At 35.3% G+C, this 19,287-nt stretch overlaps 3 protein-coding genes across 3 annotated transcripts; all 3 read left to right on the forward strand.

Annotated features, from left to right (window-relative positions):
• Positions 1-3,588: 3,588 nt before the first annotated feature.
• Positions 3,589-4,343, forward strand: LOC118276797 (uncharacterized). Its single transcript, XM_035595334.2, has one exon. The coding sequence runs from the start codon at positions 3,715-3,717 to the stop codon at positions 4,243-4,245; it is 531 nt and encodes a 176-aa protein (XP_035451227.2). The 5' UTR covers positions 3,589-3,714; the 3' UTR covers positions 4,246-4,343.
• A 199-nt stretch (positions 4,344-4,542) lies between these two features.
• LOC118276796 (lactoylglutathione lyase) lies at positions 4,543-10,804 on the forward strand. The gene is made up of 5 exons (XM_035595332.2): positions 4,543-4,685; positions 4,833-4,905; positions 7,095-7,318; positions 7,828-7,938; positions 9,230-10,804. Exons 1-5 carry the CDS (start codon positions 4,579-4,581, stop codon positions 9,348-9,350), a joined length of 636 nt encoding a protein of 211 aa, XP_035451225.2. The 5' UTR covers positions 4,543-4,578; the 3' UTR covers positions 9,351-10,804.
• A 1,600-nt stretch (positions 10,805-12,404) lies between these two features.
• On the forward strand, positions 12,405-19,261 carry LOC118276896 (uncharacterized). The gene is made up of 5 exons (XM_050700003.1): positions 12,405-12,550; positions 13,145-13,462; positions 14,061-14,235; positions 14,587-15,669; positions 16,102-19,261. The coding sequence occupies exons 1-5, from the start codon at positions 12,497-12,499 to the stop codon at positions 19,050-19,052; spliced, it is 4,581 nt and encodes a 1,526-aa protein (XP_050555960.1). The 5' UTR covers positions 12,405-12,496; the 3' UTR covers positions 19,053-19,261.
• The last annotated feature ends 26 nt before the right edge of the window (positions 19,262-19,287 follow it).

A 19,287-nucleotide genomic window follows, 5' to 3' on the forward strand; every position in this document is an offset into this window, starting at 1 on the left:
GGTGAATAGATATTTTTAATAGCCCGCCTCCTGTCTTTGCTCATTATAATGCAGAAGATACTTAAATAAGAGTATTTAAGTAATAACAGAGGTTATATTAAAGTTCCGAAGTGAACCTTCTTAACCCTCAAATTCGTTGTGGTATGCATTACTGAAATTAGTACTTTTGTTTTATTATATTAAAGCTAATTATTATTTCTGGCAAAATGTTTGCATACTGTAGGCAGTGCTGTAATATAATGGTGATTAAGAACCCCCACTCCTTCCCTAAATGGGGGGAAAAGAAATAGGAAAATTTCCTCGCGTAAGTATAATGTTTATTGAGAAACAACTGCTCTTATGTCGTGGTTTAGATATCTTATCACAGAATCTGACTATGTGTAATTACCTATATTAACATTACCTATTATAATGTCGAGTCTGATGATCTTGGTAGTATTGTACAGCATTAGTTAGCAGGAGTTTTATATAGCAGTAGGACAGTCCTTACATACATACAAACATATATTAGTAGGCAGAGACATTTTTTTTAATAGCGGAAAATCATCCACTTGCTTCTCCCGCCCCGCGCGAGGCGAAAGGAAAGACTCTTACAGACTAATGAAGTCGGTTAAAAACCACCCCGTTCCTACTCCTGCTTTTCGAGCCGGAGCCCCGGTAAACTCGCTTGATAGTCCGCAGCTCCAGAATTTTATCCACCTTGAGTAGACTAATGCAATAATAATTAAAACTGTAAAATGAACAATTCCCAATATACTTATTCACTATAATATTCCCTAACCAAAAGACTACCAACCGCCTAACCGGTCATAAAAAAAAACAAAGTAAAAAATTGAACATTTTCTGATAAAACTTTTAAAGTATTTAATAAGCAGTTTCGTGTAAAACAAAAACAGCGTTTTGTAATAAGGTTGTCGATAAGCTCCGTAGTGAAGGGCAAAGCAGACGATTCCGATGCGACACTCTCGCTATAGACGCATCGATGATGAGATGAGAGTGCTAGTGTTGGGACATTTTAAATTTTTTTTATCGACAATATTTTTTTTAAATATCGATGTTTTAAGTCAAGGTCAAGGTCAAAGTAAGTCAATTATAATTATTAGAAGGGTCAAAAGTCGGTTTTTTACATATATGATACTATGAGTACAACTTAGTAAAAGAAGAGAGGCTAGATTCAATAAAATTGTAAACTTCCAGTTAATGCCTTATTTAAGCCTGATCAAAAAATCAATCATACAACTACAAAACTAACAACCATCTACATTATACTTTACCTACGATACAACCAAAAATGACAAAACTCGATTAAAAATTACAATTCCGACATCCGAGCCAAACGCCGAACAACCGAACATAACCGCGTTAAACAATTCAAAATCAATTACGTCTCAATTATCTATCGATATGTCGCATCTCTATTCGGTGGGGAAAACACTCTACAAATAAGCGAGCAGACGGGCGCAGTTTGCATAATTGCCGCGTCGGGTGCCACCTCTATTTAGGGTTGATATCTAACTAATGTCATACATGTATGTTTGAAAATTTCATCGGTTTATACGAACGGATTTTGAGGTTATATTCGTAGGTGGATAGTATTTGGATTTTCGTTTGGGTATTGTTGTTTCGGGTGTAGTTTGGTGCTTTTTTCCATAAGATAATATACCTACATATTTTAGCATTTTTTTAAAGGCTTGTTTCACAACGTCTGGATAGCCGCTATGTATCAGATAATATTGAATTAAGAACGTAATTTGCTATGCAATATCTGTCACATAAGTTTATTGGGAACTTATATAAGGGTGGTAAAACAGGTGTTAAGACAGCTTGGTCGCTTGTGTTTAATTTATAAAACACTTGATATTTAAATCCGACATCCAGATTAGGAGCAACCCAAAAACAACACGTCCCAATTCCCACTTCACCACAACATCTCAAGTTATGGAGAAGCTTACCATCCTATTAACCATGTAAATCATTTAAGCAATATAGCAAGTCTATACACTTACCTACTGTACTTTAAAAAAATAGATGTTCTAAAGAAAAAAAAATTAAAAAAACAAATTCACATCACTAAAGAACCAGCCCTAATTCAGGGGTGACTCCAACTCTTTTGTTTCCGTAACAACTATAAAGTTGACTACAGTAACTAGTGAATTTGTTTACATTACATCGAGAAACAAGTCAATTAATGGACTGAGCGCCGATTATTTAATTAACTCAAGTTGATGGTAACTGTAGTCGAATTTCATTAACATACACTGCCTAGTTATATTATGTAGATTCTAGGTTAACATAATAAGGGGTAATAAGGTGTGGGAGAGCCATGCTTCGGCACCAATGGGCCGGCTCGACCGGTATGATACCACGGCCTCACAGAAAACCGACGTAAAACAACGCTTGCGTTGTGTAAGTGAGGTTACTGGATGCCCAATTACCCCCTTTCCCAATCCCCGATACCCCAACAACCCTTAATTTCCTAATCCCCGAAAGGCCGGCAAAGCACTTGTTACGCCTCTGGTGTTTCGGGTGTCCATGGGCGGCGGCGATTGCTTACCAACAGGTGAACCGTATGATCGTTTGCCAGCTTATATCATTAAAAAATTAGGCTTATTTGATACCTACCTACAGCAAAGTAGGTAGCTATTATGATTTAGGTTCTCCGATTTCAAAGTTATACATAAAACCCTAGTGTGTAGTAATGCTTGAGTTAAATAAGGCTTCATAATTTTTTAATCACATCAGTCTTGTAAATGACTTTCCTCCTTTACAAAAATTCTAATAATACTTCACCAAAAAAAGTAGTCAGTTAATTGTCGGGTTGCCCGATGTCTTTAGTCAAATATAAAAATCGGCTGAGCTTGGTTAATGCAAATTTTAAATGAAGGAAACTCCCTCGACTCTCTTCCTGTTAACGCCAACAACAAAAGCATTAATTATTGGTTCCGATCTTAACAAACGGATTGGCATCTAATTGCAGGGTATAACTCACAAAATAGATAATTAATTTGTACAGAATTTGTTTGAACGATTAAATTCTCAAACACTTGATTTTCTGAGATAAAATGAACCAGACAATCTTCGATTAACCGTGTTATTGGTGGTGGTAGGTACTTGTAGCCAATTATTTTCAGGGGGCACTTGGTCAGGGAGGCACCATGGAGGATTTAATTGACTTCTGACGTCATTCCTCCCACTTCATTGACGATGGGCCACTACATAGGTACCGTAGTTTATATCTGATTTTTCCCGATTATTTGAGCATGTAATTTTTTTTATTCGTTTCATAAGTTACATTATAATAATTTTATTCTTGTATAACATAAACAAGCAATAAATTTACCGATTTATATTATCAAGAAAAATAGAAAAAATCAAAATATTATATAGCATTTTATTTTCTTTATATTTGTACTTCTATTTTAATATTATTGTGTAAGTAAAAAAATAAATATAACTCTTTTATTTTAGAATAATAAAACATATCCTGTATTTTAATTATTTTAAAGTAAGTAGTTTCTTGACGATCCATAAAACATCAATCACTTGATGACAGCAAAGCAGTCGGCTGTCAAAACTATTTCTTACTGTCAAAGTTGTAAACAAACAAACGTGTGCTGTGATTTTAATTACTTTTTCAAGTTTTATCTCGTGATTTAAGGTTAAATTATAACAAAATTTAGTGTAATGTGAACAGTGTACAGTATTACGCATATTATGATGAATAACTACCAACCGTATCCTCTAAAACTTTACATACAAGACCTATTTCGCGCCAAAAACACAGGAAACAAATACATTTACGAAATATTTGGACTGACATTCAAGAATATCATGATACACGGTGTAATTACATCTATTTACAATACAACAAACATTACGACGAATATAGAACTTTCCGACGCTACGGGATCTGTTCAAATTTATTATGATAGCACAAAAAGTAATATAAATACATCACCGGCCATTTTGAAAGATTTATATTATGGTTTTTCTGAAGCGACAAGAGCAGGCAATGATAACGTTCACATTATGTCTACTTTGTTGGATCGTGTAGCGAAAAATCCATTTAATTTTGCTGTAGGAGACTATTTAAGTGTTGTTGGAGATGTATTTTTAGATGATAAAAGTGTACGAATGGTATCAGCTTTCGAATGTTTAAAAACATCTGTAGAAAGAGACATTGTGTGGATGGAAGAGCTAAAATACTTGTATGAGAAGTTTTATCTTTGTAATAACAATAAGTGATTGATATAAAATTTAAATATATGAATCGTGTTATAATATTAACCTTGTATTCCATTAATTAAGCTTTAATTATAAAATAATTAAAAGAAACGTATAATATAAAATTTTGTGAGTAATGAAACGCTTTAAATGTAAAATACTAAACGTAGTAGGTAGTTCTAAATAAATACCGTCCTATTGCATTTTAGTTGTGTTTAATTTATTTAATATTAGATAATACCTAATTACAATTAAAATAAATTGAAACTTCTAGTTTTACTGTAGCTCATCTATCAAACGTTCTGTTGCTATCAGCTGTCAAACGCTACAATATTTTTCTATACTCGTGCTGTCATGTTGTCATTTATTCGCTGTCAGTTGACTTCAGCTGTCGGTTTCACGAAAATTCGGCAAAATCTAGCCGAAATTAAAAATATACATCCAAGTTTTACACGAACAATGTAAGTAGTAAAACATTTGACTATTTTAAAGACTTATCTAATAAGATTTTTTTATCTGTGCACAGAAATCAAAGGTTAAAAATGTTAGGTTAGATTCTTATAAGCACTTATATTTTTATAAGTAAATATTGCTTTTTTTGTCAATAGAACGATGGCCAATGAAGGAATTTCGCCACAGGAGATCGAGGCTCTTTGCCAAACCCCGGATCCCTCTACTAGGGTAAGTTTCTTTCAGATACAATTGTTATAGAGTATAGTAATTCTTTATCTTAAAATGACTGAATTGGTAGCTGATAAATCGGTACTTGATTGATAAAACCGCACCGGTACTCATCAATCAACACTCAGATTTGTAATAAGATGTACTTTAGTTTTGTTACACAATAACTAACTTTAATTGTTATTTAATTTGTTTTGTTATTAACTTTATTCTGAACCTTTAAATAATAATGTATTGTTATAATTCATCAACATGTTCAAAATATTATGAGTAGGAATGTATAGGAGTAACATAAACTAGTTAAATTGAACCTCTTTTCTGGTTGTCGGACAAATTTTAGTCTAGATCTATACTTCTATACTTAATATATAAAGTTAAAGACTTTGTTTTGTTATATAGGCTATAAAACATCACACTTTAATCAATAACAGCCAAGCCATGGTTAAAACTGCTTGGAAGTAGCTAGTGTATTAATATAACTCTGCAAGCTGCAACTAAACTTAAAACCAGATATTATAACTAATTGATATAATATGTTTCAGTCATTCTGTACCCAACTGTATTCTGGAAACAGTTAATAAAAAGATAATAAATTACTGCTTTATGTCTGTGACTAAATAATAGCTTACTAAAGAAAATCAATAATAATTAAATATTTAAATGCCACCCTACTCTATTTCAGTTCTGGGAAATAAGTTTTACTAAGTACCAGGTGTATCCAAGGTTAATATGATGTACCTATTCTATAAAAGTTGATAATATAGATCTTATACAAGTCGGTAAACTAATATAAGTATCTATAAGAATATTAGATTGGTATTGCCTCGTTAAATATTGATAATAATTTTAACATAAAATTTATCACAAAAAGTATCAATACCCATAGTATGAGTTTGCTTTACGTTGAAAGAGATTGAAACGAGAGTCCATTTGGCCAGTAGAAATGAACCAACCAATCAAAACGCAGAACATGCTCTCGTTTAACGTAAAGCAAACTCATACTAAGGGTTACAGTTGTCATGTAATAATTACTCCATCTCGTTATCATCTCATGACCTTTGACATGTTACTGTAACAATCAAATTATTATCACACAGACAGACACAATGTTCATTATTCTTTATAACTATATGAAAGAATTAGTTTGTTGGTATGTACAAATGTGACTGCCAAGCAAACTTATAAGTTCGATTTCAGGGTCAAAAAATTATTGTTGACTATTTTCTATTTTGAAAACTCTCAATAATTCTTAATATTATTGTTAAAGTGTATAATATGTGTATGTACCATTCAAACCCACGTCTTCTTTGATACTTAGAAAACTAGAAAGTGATAAAGTTACACTATTTTTATACCTTTGCTTGTACTTGAAAAGCTACGGCTAAAACAAGAAATTAGTTCTATGAAAGGAAATCACATCTGTGTTTAACAAAACACTCATACAATGTTACAATAGGACTCAAATAGACGAGATGACTTGTTGATAAATGACACATTGTACAGTGTAATGTTATGTTAATATAAAATGTCAAATAATGATCTCATTTAAATAGGTAGCTTATACAAATAGATAACTTATACAGCTATTGTGTTGTAGGAATATTTCCTTTACCATTGCTTCCTTGCTTTCATTTTTCTGTATTATGAATGTGTTTACAAACACTAACAACAATGAATTTATGGATCACACGAAGAATTCCATTGGTACTTTGTGAATGGAATCCTTATGTGGTGCCATATGTAGCACTAGCTAGTTATCCAACCACACAATCTAAGAGTTAATAAATTAAAACTATTAAAACTTATCTATACACCATAGAATTTTTTTTTATGGAATTCAAGGCTCCATCAGCAGCTTTGCCCGCATTACTGTGAGATAAAAAAATAGCCTGTTTGTTATACCAGACCAGATATTCTACCTGTGGTCCACATTCCAATCAATTTAGCTGTTTTGATGTAATTGAGTAACAAACATTCTCACTGTAGTAACAAACTTTCGCATTTATATAATAGCTATTATGTATTTATATAGGTTTTATTATATATAAGATATATAAAACCTATGAAACTTCATAATTTTGAAGAAGTATATTAATAAGATGGGACAACCTCATGAACGATAGATAGGACACCCACAACACCAGAGAACACACAATAAAATATAATAAAACCACCTTCTCAATTTCCAGGACTTCATGTTCCAACAAACGATGTACCGCATCAAGGATCCTCGCAAGTCCATCCCGTTCTACACCGGAGTGCTCGGCATGAGTCTACTGAAGCAGCTTCACTTCCCCGAGATGAAGTTCTCACTGTTCTTCATGGGATATGAGAACCTTGCTGAGATACCGTCTGATGAAGCCACTAGGACCGCTTGGGCTATGACCAGGAAAGCTACTTTGGAGTTGACATAGTGAGTATAATAAAAAGATTCTTTCATTATTTATGACATCATAACAACTGGCTGCAGTATAACGTGTCGCTGGTTCGATTCCCGCACGGGACAACTCTTTATGTGATCCAGATGGTTGTTCCGTTTGTTGTTGCACAGAAAACCGACGTGAAACAACGCTTGCGTTCTGTTTCGTTGTGTGAGTGAGGTTACTGGAGGCCCAGTCCCCGATTCCCCTAAAATTCCTAACCCCACAAAAGTCCGGCAACGCACTTGTAACGCCTCTGGTGTTTCGGGTGTTCATGGATGGCAGCGATTGCTTAACATCAAGTGATCTGTCATCGACTTAAGCTATAGAAAAGATCTTATAAAAACTACCTGCCCTAAAAGTGAACACTGCTGCGTGGTCTCTGTGTCCTTTACTGCGTACCTGTGTACTTTATAACAAATATCTGAATGAACTTTTAGCAGAATAACACTATGTAACAGCTATTGACACGATTTTAATATATTTTTTTAATATTTTCCAGTAACTGGGGCACAGAGAGTGACGACTCGAGCTACCACAACGGCAACTCGGATCCCAGAGGGTTCGGACACATCGGTATTCTAGTGAGGAATGTGGATGAAGCTTGTGCCAGGTAAATATGGACCTTATTGTCATTGTAATAAATACTATCAGCCATGTAGTGATGGTAGGGTATACTTTTAAATCATGGGTGTCATAAGAGTTGAATAACGACTATAATTAATAATGGATACAACATCAACAGCGTTTAAGTGGCCACGGTGGACTTCATAGTTAGCACCAGCCCGGTGGCTGGGTAACCGGCTGCTGTGCAACGTGTAGCAGGTTCGATTCCCGCACGGAGCAACTCTTTGTGTGATCCACAAAGTGTTGTTTCCAGTCTGGATGTCATATGTATGTGAACTTGTATGTTTGTAAACACACCCAGGACACAGGAGAAAATAAATTAGATGTCTTTTAAAAAAAGCCTCTTCTCAAACGGAGAAGATTTGACTATTAATCGCCAGTCCACCCTTTCTCAATGCGAGATAGCGATTACTATTTATAATGATGCATGATATAAAACTAAGCTCTCTTGATACTATGACCAATCTGAGCCACTCATGGTCAAATGTAACAATGACTGTGTTAAAATTATACATCTTATCTAGAAGTACTGTTGATAACTATTGTCACTGATTACCTACATGAAAATAATCGGATTTGTTTGATTTTAATCAGATAATAATGTTTTACTTCTAAAGGGTTCAATTTATCAGAGTTTTCACTCATTTAGCGTGATTTTGCTAAATATTGGATTTGGAACCTCGTCTCCTCAACATCTTCCTCGCTAATCTACATAGCTTAGTACCAGTGGATATGATTGTTTCACAGCTTATCTATTACATCTCCGTAGCATAGCTACATAGGACATCTCTGGTGGAAATGCACCCTAAGGAGATATTGTAAATATTCGCGATCCATGTTGTTAGTATTATTTCTTTCTGAAAACTCTATTTTGTAAAACCCTGAATAATATTTTACCCATCCTCACAAGCCATGTTTTTATGGAATACGTTACACGTCTACTAACGGGCAGACGAATCTCCTGATGGTAAACGAATAGCGATCAGCGCCACCCATAGAAACCTTTATTTTTGAAGAGGGAAAATCATCCAATGACTTCTTCCGCCTTGGGCGAGACGAGGTTCAGACTCTTACAGGCTAAAAACCACCCCGTTCCTACTCTTGCTTTTTGAGCCGGACCCTGGTAAACCCGTTAAGCAGTCCGCAGCTCCGAATCAGGCATCAGCCCTACTGAGACCCATAGACACCTGCAACATCAAAGAAACTCTTCGACACTTAATTTGTTCACAGGTTTTTTTAAGTCAATTAACTAACCAACATCAATAAACCCGTTTCAGGTTTGAACAGCAAGGCGTGAAGTTCATCAAGCGGCCCAACGATGGCAAGATGAAGGGTCTGGCCTTCATCCAAGATCCTGACGGCTACTGGATCGAGATCTTCGCTAGCAATGTTGTTTAACACCGTAAACACTAATCACCACAGTTATATCACCATGTTTGGTACAGTGGTATGGTTTAAATATGTGATTACTAGCTGATTTGGCAAACTTCGTACCGCTTCAAACATTTTTTCTCACCTTTTAAACCTTCCCGGGACTTCCACAAATAATTCAAGACCAAAATTTGCTTAAACTCTCTCACACACGCATGCATGTGTGCGCACACGCACATACATTCAAAACACTAATAAATCAATTAAAACATTGTTTCCAATCATTTCTAATTATCTTACAATCATTGATTATTATGTAGAATAATAAATATTGTAATTGTTTTTGACACAGCAAACATCTTTAAAACATGATTATAAAACACAATTTTTATACTATGTCAATTGAAATCAATTAATTTGAACCATACACTGTACTAAACTATATGAAATAAGAAATGTATGTAATGTACACATAATTATGATACATATTATATGGAATTGTTTACATAAAGAGCTATGATGCTGAGCAAGAAATATATTCTATATGACTGATTATAATATATCATGTAACCAAACAACCAATAGGTATTCATTGGGTTTTTATATAATATTTTAACAGTGAAGAATTACGTACAATTTGTGTATAAAAAGCTACACTTCTGCCCATCCCTTTTGGGTTATAAGCAGTTTCTATGTAGCTTGATATATACTACTTACTATCAGTAAAAGTTTTCTATAATGTGGCATGATAACAAATATTGAAAACCATTTTCTTAATTGTTATGTTTTTCGGCTCACGTAAGTTTTTGACGAGGAACTCAACTAGTTTTAAGCCATGCTAGAGGCTCATATTCGTGAGTCGCATTCCGCTACATACGACGCAGCAATTGTCGCGCTGCTACTGCAACTAGTCGAGTTCCTCGTTAAATAGTCACATAAGTAGGCAGATAGCTGGTGTACTAAGGAGTAACTTAGACTACTTTTATTAAAAGTAAGCGTTCACAGGCCCGAATCGTACGCATCGCACGCATTCCGTATAACGTCACCAGTACGCATCGCATGTAGACATTGCCGATGATGCGGTCCGTACGATGCGGATCAGTGGACGCAGTTGTATGAGTTTCTATACAAGACAAACTAAAATCCGTTGCGTACGATGCGGGCAACATAACATTTCAGAAAAAATCAAAAGAACAAATTCTGTTGGCAGTCATTATAGAAAATGTAATCTTGATTTCTATATTTTATACTATAGCATCAAAGTATTGTAAACAAAGTACTTACCTATAAATAAAACTATTGTTGATCAAAAGTTAGATTGTAAATTTTTGTAATATTGTAAGCGAGCCCACTGCTGGGCAATGGAGCAATGTGATCGATAATTAATTGTAAGGAAACGTTTTGTATTTTATTTTATTTGTTATCTATTGGTTCTTACGTGCAATTATTATCATTGAATATAATTATATTGTTATTTACTATTTTATGTGTTATTATTTTTGTTAAATTTGTTGTTTGTCAAATTAAAAGTACCCTTAACCGACGAGTATGCATGAAAAGACTGATGACCGTTGATGAAGCGAAAGAGGTGTGTAAGATTCGTAGTCGATTCGTAGTAGCGTATCATATTCATTGGTACACATAGCTTAGTACTGGTGGAAACGGACTCAGCTAAGTTATGTTTTTTTATGGAAAGTTGCGTGCTATCGATGGCTTCCGTACTATCGATACATCGCGAACTGCGCAACTTCCTCGCATTGCTACGTAGCTTAGTATCGGAGGACACGGTCACTTAGTTTCACAGCTTAGTTATTACTTCTTCGTAGTATATCTGCATATAACAACTCTGATGGAAAAGCAGCCTTTATATTGCGCAAGTATATTGTATACTTGTATACTTGCGCAAGGCCAGACTTGCGCAAGTATACTGGATCGTGTGTGGCTGCCATAAGATTATTTAGACACCAGTGAATGACATACGATGAAAGAAAACATTGGGGAAAAAGTTCCAAAGTTAGAAATCGCTTAGAAAATCAGAACGCATCGATTTTCCAAAGCATATAATTTTCCCACGTGTTTTTACCGTTTATCACAATTTAGGCTCATTATTTTAATAATATCATTATCCACTAAATAGCGATTTATTGTGCTAGCGAGCAATCATCAAATAAAATACCAATTTACCGGATTTTCAAACTGATCATTAGATATGTGATAATCGTCAAAGAATAAATTTTAATAGAACATACGACTGAGTAAGTATTATTTTATTTACTTCTCTATGTATTATTGGTAGCTACAAACCTGATGGTATGCGGACACCATGACACCTAAATGTGAGAGAGCCATGCTTCGTCACGAATGGGCCGGCTCGTCCAGAGTGATACCACGGCTTCACGGAAAACAGACTTGAAACATCGCTTGCATCCAATTACCGCTCTTTCCAACCTCGATACCCCAACGGCTGTTACCGGCATCGGGGTTGGAAACCTCAAAAGGCCGGCCACGCACTTGTACGTCTCTGGTGTTTCAGGTGTCCAGTGGCAGCGGCGATTGCTTACCATCAGGTGATCAGTCTGCTCGTTTAGCGGCTTGTACCAGAAAAAATGGGATCACACAGAGTTGTTCGTTGTGAGGGAATCGAAACCGCTACACATTGCACGGCAGCCGCCACCGCGCCAACCGTGCAGTCTAAAGGTCAGTGAATGATTAGACACTGCCCCCCCTCAAAAAATAGAGATTTTTATCATTATACCTAACTAGCAAACCTGGCGAACTCCGTTTCGCTACCACTGATTTTCCCTGAAGTTTCTTTGCTATAAACCTCACGGAGCCCGAGACCTTTCCAACGAATGCAAAACCGTGGAAATCGGTTCGTGCGTTCTGGAGTTATAGCGTCAGGAAGGAAAACCCGACTTATTTTTATATAATAGATTATGTTGCATCAGTTACATCGCGCCATCATTTTCAGAGGTGAGCCTTTCGAAATGTCAAATCAAGTTCAACTTTCAAGCTGTCCTATCTACCATGTATAAATCTTTGCCAAGACACGCTCCAAATAAATGTGTAAATTACAGCGTTTTCTAAATAAATAGGCCATAATGATCCCTACGATCTTATTAGGCACTCGCTCCACGAGCACCTAATGTATAGGAATAACATAACACTTCACTATGAAGGAAATAATTATTCCGTTATGTGTTAACCTATTTCTTCTTGTGTTTTCGGTAAGTGTGTTTTACGTATTATCTATTCATCATGATCATCAGTCCCTTTTTTATTGTATTGTATGCGCGAACAGACGAATTAACTGATGGTAAGCAATCACCGTAACCTTTAGACACCCGCAACACCAGTAGAGTTACATATGTATGTATGATGTATTGTCGGCCTTTTGGGATTAGAGAGGCGAGAGGACTAATGGCTTAATGCGTGTTTGTTTTACATTTCGATAAAAAAGAGACACTGATTGGTTGGTTCGTTCGTGCCGACCAATCAGAGCGCCAAACGTGCTCTCGTTCAACGTAAAACAAACTCGTACTAAGGGTACTGGACCTCCAGAAAAGCTGAACAATAAACTTAAAGAATGACGTGCTAATTGGTCAGGTCTAATTATTAATTTAAAGGATTTCTTCACGTGGTAGAGCCATATTTCTGTAAACATGTGTGTACCATTATAGTGATACCATGGTCTCATAGAAAAACGGCGTGGAACAACGCTTGCATTGTTTTTCACCGCGTAATTGTAAGCCCAATCGCCAAGTTAATTGGTTGATATAAATATAGAATTCACAAATATATTAACAAATACTAAATTCCAGGATGCCGTACCTCTAAAACTGATACCAGGCGAACGCAACGTGATAAAGGACAAAGGAGTCACCCACACGATATCAAGATTTTACGTTGTACCCGAAGATTTTGGTGACGGAACCACAGTTAAAGCTTTGCGTTCAGATCTTGCGTCTTCTGAGACTTCTGAGAGCGAAGACTCTGTGACAGAAGATTTACTGGAAAGGGTAGAAGATGGAGGATCTTCAACAGAAGCATACAGAGTTACCGATGAAGTTGAAGAAGAATCCTCGTCATCTTCATCGTCGACAAAGTTGTTAAGAACATCTGTTACTACTGTGTTAACAGTAAGTATTGTTGTACGACTAACTTCAAAGTCAAAGATTTTTTTTCTAATGCTCAATTAGGCAATTTATTAAATGTTAAATTAGTTGAAGCTAGATGCCCGTTCCTAAGTGTAGCTTTTCCAAAAAAAAAAAAAATTATTTTATAATCTCTCTAATACATATTATAAATAGACCGTTTCTATTTAACTAGTTAGTTAATAAATTCTCCACGAATTTGAAAGTTTGCATCATTAATAATGATGGTACCTACTACCAATAAAAATTTTGTTAAAAATCACGGTTTACTCACGTAAATTAACAGAGAAGAACTGTTAATTTACGCTCTCTCGAAACCAGTAGTGGTCTCGAGACACTGAGGGAGGGTGACGCGGCGACATCGCGCAGAGTAGGCTGCGCGACTCGAAACTAGTAGAGCTTTTCTCCATTAACTTACGTTAGCATGTCTCACGATAGTTATTATAAAAAAGATTTTGTTGTTTGAAAATCTGGTCGAATTAACTGTGCTATGTTTGGCAAGGTAATTTTAAAACAACAAAAAGCAGATTCTTGATTGAAGTGTATTAATATTATGCATATCGCTTACTTTTCTCTTTTTTAGAAATTAAACGTCATAAATGAGACTTCGAATCATAATGACTTAAGTCATCTACTAGTTCAACCAGTTAGTAGAGTAACATCTACAAATAGTAGTGCCAGTTGGAATGCTACTCGTGAAGGTGAAGAAACTCACGAAGAAATATTAACTGAAACAGTCAACAATGAAACGGATGATGGTGAGATTGATGATCAATTTTATTTAAGCTGTAATATGTTAATGAAAAGATTTGAAGTACCATAGTAGTAAAACGGTAAAAAATATTTGAAGTACCACCCAAGAAGCATGATCTAAGAAAAAAAAAATAGAAGTAAATATCTACAAAACATTGAACCATACAAAATAAGATTATTTCTAAATAAAACAGCAAAAATATCAGAATCATTCTATTAATTTTATTTCAGTTAAGTATAGAAGTCAACGCTATAACACAGATATTTTGCAAAACAATTGTAGGCAAACAGGATAGATAAGCAACATTCTTGAAGGACTTCTACTTAAACAAATTCTAATGATTTTTACGTTTCAGAAACAAATGTCCAGGCAGTATCCGACGATACTATACTTGAAGATGATTCAGTGAAGCTAGCAACATACTCGGATGTTGAAAATATAACTTCTTCCAACTTTATTTCGCAACAAGGCGTTGATGATAGTGAGATCAATGCAGATTCCCTTTTACGTGCAACTGTATTAACTGGTGAAAGCGATATAAATGTAAATGAAGAAGTATCGAGTGACGGTGACTCGTATTCAGTAACAACAGATGTTGAAAATGTGGTACCTATTGTTTACGCTCTTGATGAGCCAACAATTATAAATGAAAATGATTCGATAAGCCTTCAACAGCAACCGCTTGAAGAATCAGTGATAACTGATTCTGGTTCTGATGTTACAGATTTAGCTACAGAAGATAAAGAGACAGGTAATTTACGCTCGAGAATAGACGAAGAATACACTGACCCGTGGAGTATTGTAAGCAAAATGGGTAATGATGTAGTCTGGACTAAAGAAGATAAAACAATCAAGGATATAACGGTTAAAAATGACATACACGTTAACGATAAAAAAGACAATGATGGTAGCTGGATTATCGTCAAAAGGGTTAAAAATTATAAACCCTCGTACATTGAAGATAAAACCGACAGTGAAGATGGTTTGACTATTGTCGATAGAATTAAAGCTGATCTATCCGGGCACATTGATGATAAGCACAACAATATTCCCTCGAAAATTGAAGAAACGGTTAAAAATTATAAAACATCTCACATTGGAGATAAAAATGACAATGTTGATCTCTGGACTATCGTCGAAAGGATTAAAAATGGTGTACCTTGGCACATCGAAGATAAAACTCCCAATGCTGTTCCCTGGACTATCGTCGAAAGGATTAAAAGTTATCACCCATGGCACATCGAAGATAAAAAGCAAAACGATATTCCCGTGAAAGTGGAAGCAAGGGTTAAAAATGATATACCCTGGCAACCTGAAGATCAAAAGACCAATACTGGTCTCTTGTCTATCGTCGAAAGGATTGAAAAAGATCTACCCTGGCACATCGATGATAAAAGACATAACGATATTCCCTGGACTATCCTTGAAAGAATTAAAAGTGGTCTACCCTGGCCCATTGGAGATGAAAAGCAAAACGATGTTCCCGTGAAAATGGAAACAAGGGTTAATAATGATATACCCTGGCAGCCTGAAGATAAAACGAGTAATACTGGTCTCTTGTCTATTGTCGAAAGGATTGAAAATAAACTACCCTGGCACATCGAAGATAAAAAATATAACGATATTCCGTGGACTATCCTCGAAAGAATTAAAGGTGGTCTACCCTGGCCCATTGGAGACAAAAAGGACACAGATATTCCCGTGAAAATGGAAGCAAGGGTAAATAATGATGTACCCTGGCAACCTGAAGATAAAAAGACCAATACCGGTCTCTTGTCTATTGTTGAAAGGATTGAAAATAAACTACCCTGGCACATCGATGATAAAAGACACAACGATATTCCCTGGACTATCCTCGAAAGAATTAAAGGTGGTCTACCCTGGCCCCTTGGAGATGAAAAGGACAAAGATATTCCCGTGACAGTGGAAGCAAGGGTTAAAAATGATATACCCTCACATATTGATGATGAAACGGACAACGGTGATCGCGAGACTATCGTTGATACAATTAAAAATGATCTACCTTCTAATCTTGAAGACAAAACTACCGATAAAGATTCTTGGGAAATAGACGAAATTGACGAAAAAAAACGATACATCGAAGATAACACGGACTACGGTGATCAAACGATTATGGTTGAAAAGGTTAAAGAAGATCTAGACTCGTATAGTGAAGAGAAAACTAGCGTTAATGTTCCCTTGGCGATAGACGATAAGGATAAAAATATCGAAGAGAAACCGGAGGAGGAAGATTCCGTGACTATCGTTGAAAGATTTAAAAATGATCTACCATCTTATATTGAAGATACAACGGTCTACGATGCTCCCAAAACTATCGTTGAAGGAGCTCAAGATGAACATTGGACTATAGAAGAAAAATTCAAAAAGGATATTCTTTCGACTATTAAACATTTACCATTGACTAAAAAGACAACTGATTACAATTTACCTGGGAGTATAGAAGACAGAATAAAGGAAGATATCCTTACAACTATTGAAGGTAGAGGGAGTAATCAGCCGAGGATTATTAAAAAGGAAACTACCTACAATTTACCTCTAATCGTTGAAGATAGACTTGGTGACACTAATTATGTTGTTAAAAAGAAAATTTACAAAAATGTTCCGTGGACTTCTGGAAATGAAGTTGTTGGTACTGGGCCGTGGCATATTAGCCAATTACCAACAACAGGTCAATATCCTGCTACTATTTCTAAACAAGGTTATGCAATAAAAGATACAAACAAACAACCTTACCATGTGTATACGTATGTCGTTCATCCCCCATCTGTCGAAGCATCTACGGTTTCACAAGACAGACCAGATATAGACCATATTATAAATGTCAAATCTACAAAGTACACTACTAAGCTTGCACCAAGTGTAGAAAATATTTATAAATTATCCACAATCCATAATCCAACAGAAACTGTACATGTAAACAAACCAAGTACTTACGAGCTGCAACATAATATTGGCACAAGCTCTAATATCGTTCCTGGAACTTTACATAAATACACTTACAATATTAAATCTGACGTCGTTGCTCCCAAAACTCCCCAAAATGAAGTTACTAATGTTTACTCTAATATTATTTCACAAAGTCCCCAAAACGATGATCATGCAATATTAGACCACGGCACTAATAATCCTAAAGTGACACATGAATATAAATACACCTTGGAAACTAATGTTGTAACTCCTAAAACTCCCCGAGATGAGAGTCATATTATCAATACTAATATTATTTCGCAAAAACCCCAAGATTACAACCTCAATCTGAATTCTGGATCCAACAATCCTAAAGTTTCACATGAATACATTTACAAGGTAAAATCTCAAGTTCCCAAAGATCATAATATTTATTCCGGGGTTACTCCACAAAATGTTCAAGATTACAGCTTCAATGTAAATTCTGATATCGTGAATCCAAAAATTACTCACGAATACACTTACAATGTTGAGAATAACGTTGTTACTCCCAAAACTCCCCAAGATTACAGTGCTGATGCAGAAGCCAGTGCCGTTTTCAGCCCTAACAAAGACGTTGTCACTCCTGTAACTTCTCAAGATGTCAGTTACAGTACACATTCTGGCAACGTAGTTCCAAATACTCAAAATTACAATCTTAACATAGATTCAGGCGTAACCCCTAAAACTCCTGTGGACTACAGTCATGTGCAAAAAGACATTCTAGCAGCTATGAAACCGGGTCCAGATTCTAAAATTATTCTTTCAACCGACCACTCATCACTCAATCTTCCACAAAAGCAACTACAGTACAAAAATCCTCAGTCTTATAAATGGAATCTCGAAGTAACAAAGCAACAACCAAGTGAAGATCGAGCATATTTATACGAAAATGTAATCAAACGTCCGACAGACGTTTCAACCATACACCAACAACTTGTGAAGCCTGAATACTTCGATTACTATCAAACTCAAAACTTGGAACTAGCTCCAACGTACAAATTGTTTACTTTACAAAATTTGTTGAAACTAGCAGATGGGCTAAAGAGACTGAAGCTACCTGCTGGAACTAATGCACAGGAACACAGAGCACTAGATAATTTACGCACAGTTCTAGAAATATTGCTAATACAGGCTGATTACTTCGGTAAAGACAATGACTGGTATGAAAAGATATTCCATGACGTGCCTCCTCAAAATCGGCATCCGCTACAACTTTATACTTACCACTTGATTCGGCAAAGATGGTTACACGATTTGTTATTGATACTGCAAAAGAATAATTTCGATCTCGATATTTTGCTTAATCCTGGAGTAATTTCGCTTCTAGAATCATGGAAGTTTCCTCAATATGTTCAGAATTACTTAGAAGCAGAACATATACTTGGAAAAGGTTATGTGCAGCAGAATAACATTGTAAATCCTTTGGACCATCGCGTAGTGAATAACAATGATTGTCAAAACTGCGCAGTGGATGTAGATAACTTTATAGCTAAACATGTGCTTAATGGTTATAGCCCAAAGAAGGAAAGATTAATTTTGAACATAGCTGGAGTAGGCGTCGAGCCTGATGCAGATGCAGTGAAAGGCATACTACAAAAATACTTGGTCAACAAGCATGCAATTGAAGATCAAGAGAACGTGATAATGCAAGACAATAAAACTGAAATGCTGAAACAGATAATATTGTATTTGAAACATAAACACTATAGGACGGAGATCATATTTGATTTGATTCATAAATTGAATAGTGCTGTTTTACCCACGTTGAATCAGGGATGTGCCCAACAAGACAGTATTTCCCAAAATATATATGATGTTATATTACCCACGTTGAGAAGATCACTGGAATAATGAATTTATTTATATTAATATTTTAACGGCATATTTATTTATATATTATGTATTATATGTATGTATATAATTATTTTTGTTTTTGTATTTATTATATGAGGTATATATTTATTATATGTAAATTAATTTTTGCTTTCATGTCATGTCGGCATGAGCTTATTTTATATATTATGTATTGTATTTATCTATTTATTTATATGAAAAATTCTCGTATATATCTCATTTGGTCAATAAA

The sequence above is a fragment of the Spodoptera frugiperda genome, chromosome 17 (assembly GCF_023101765.2).
Source record: "Spodoptera frugiperda isolate SF20-4 chromosome 17, AGI-APGP_CSIRO_Sfru_2.0, whole genome shotgun sequence".
In the NCBI taxonomy this organism is placed as follows: domain Eukaryota; kingdom Metazoa; phylum Arthropoda; class Insecta; order Lepidoptera; family Noctuidae; genus Spodoptera; species Spodoptera frugiperda.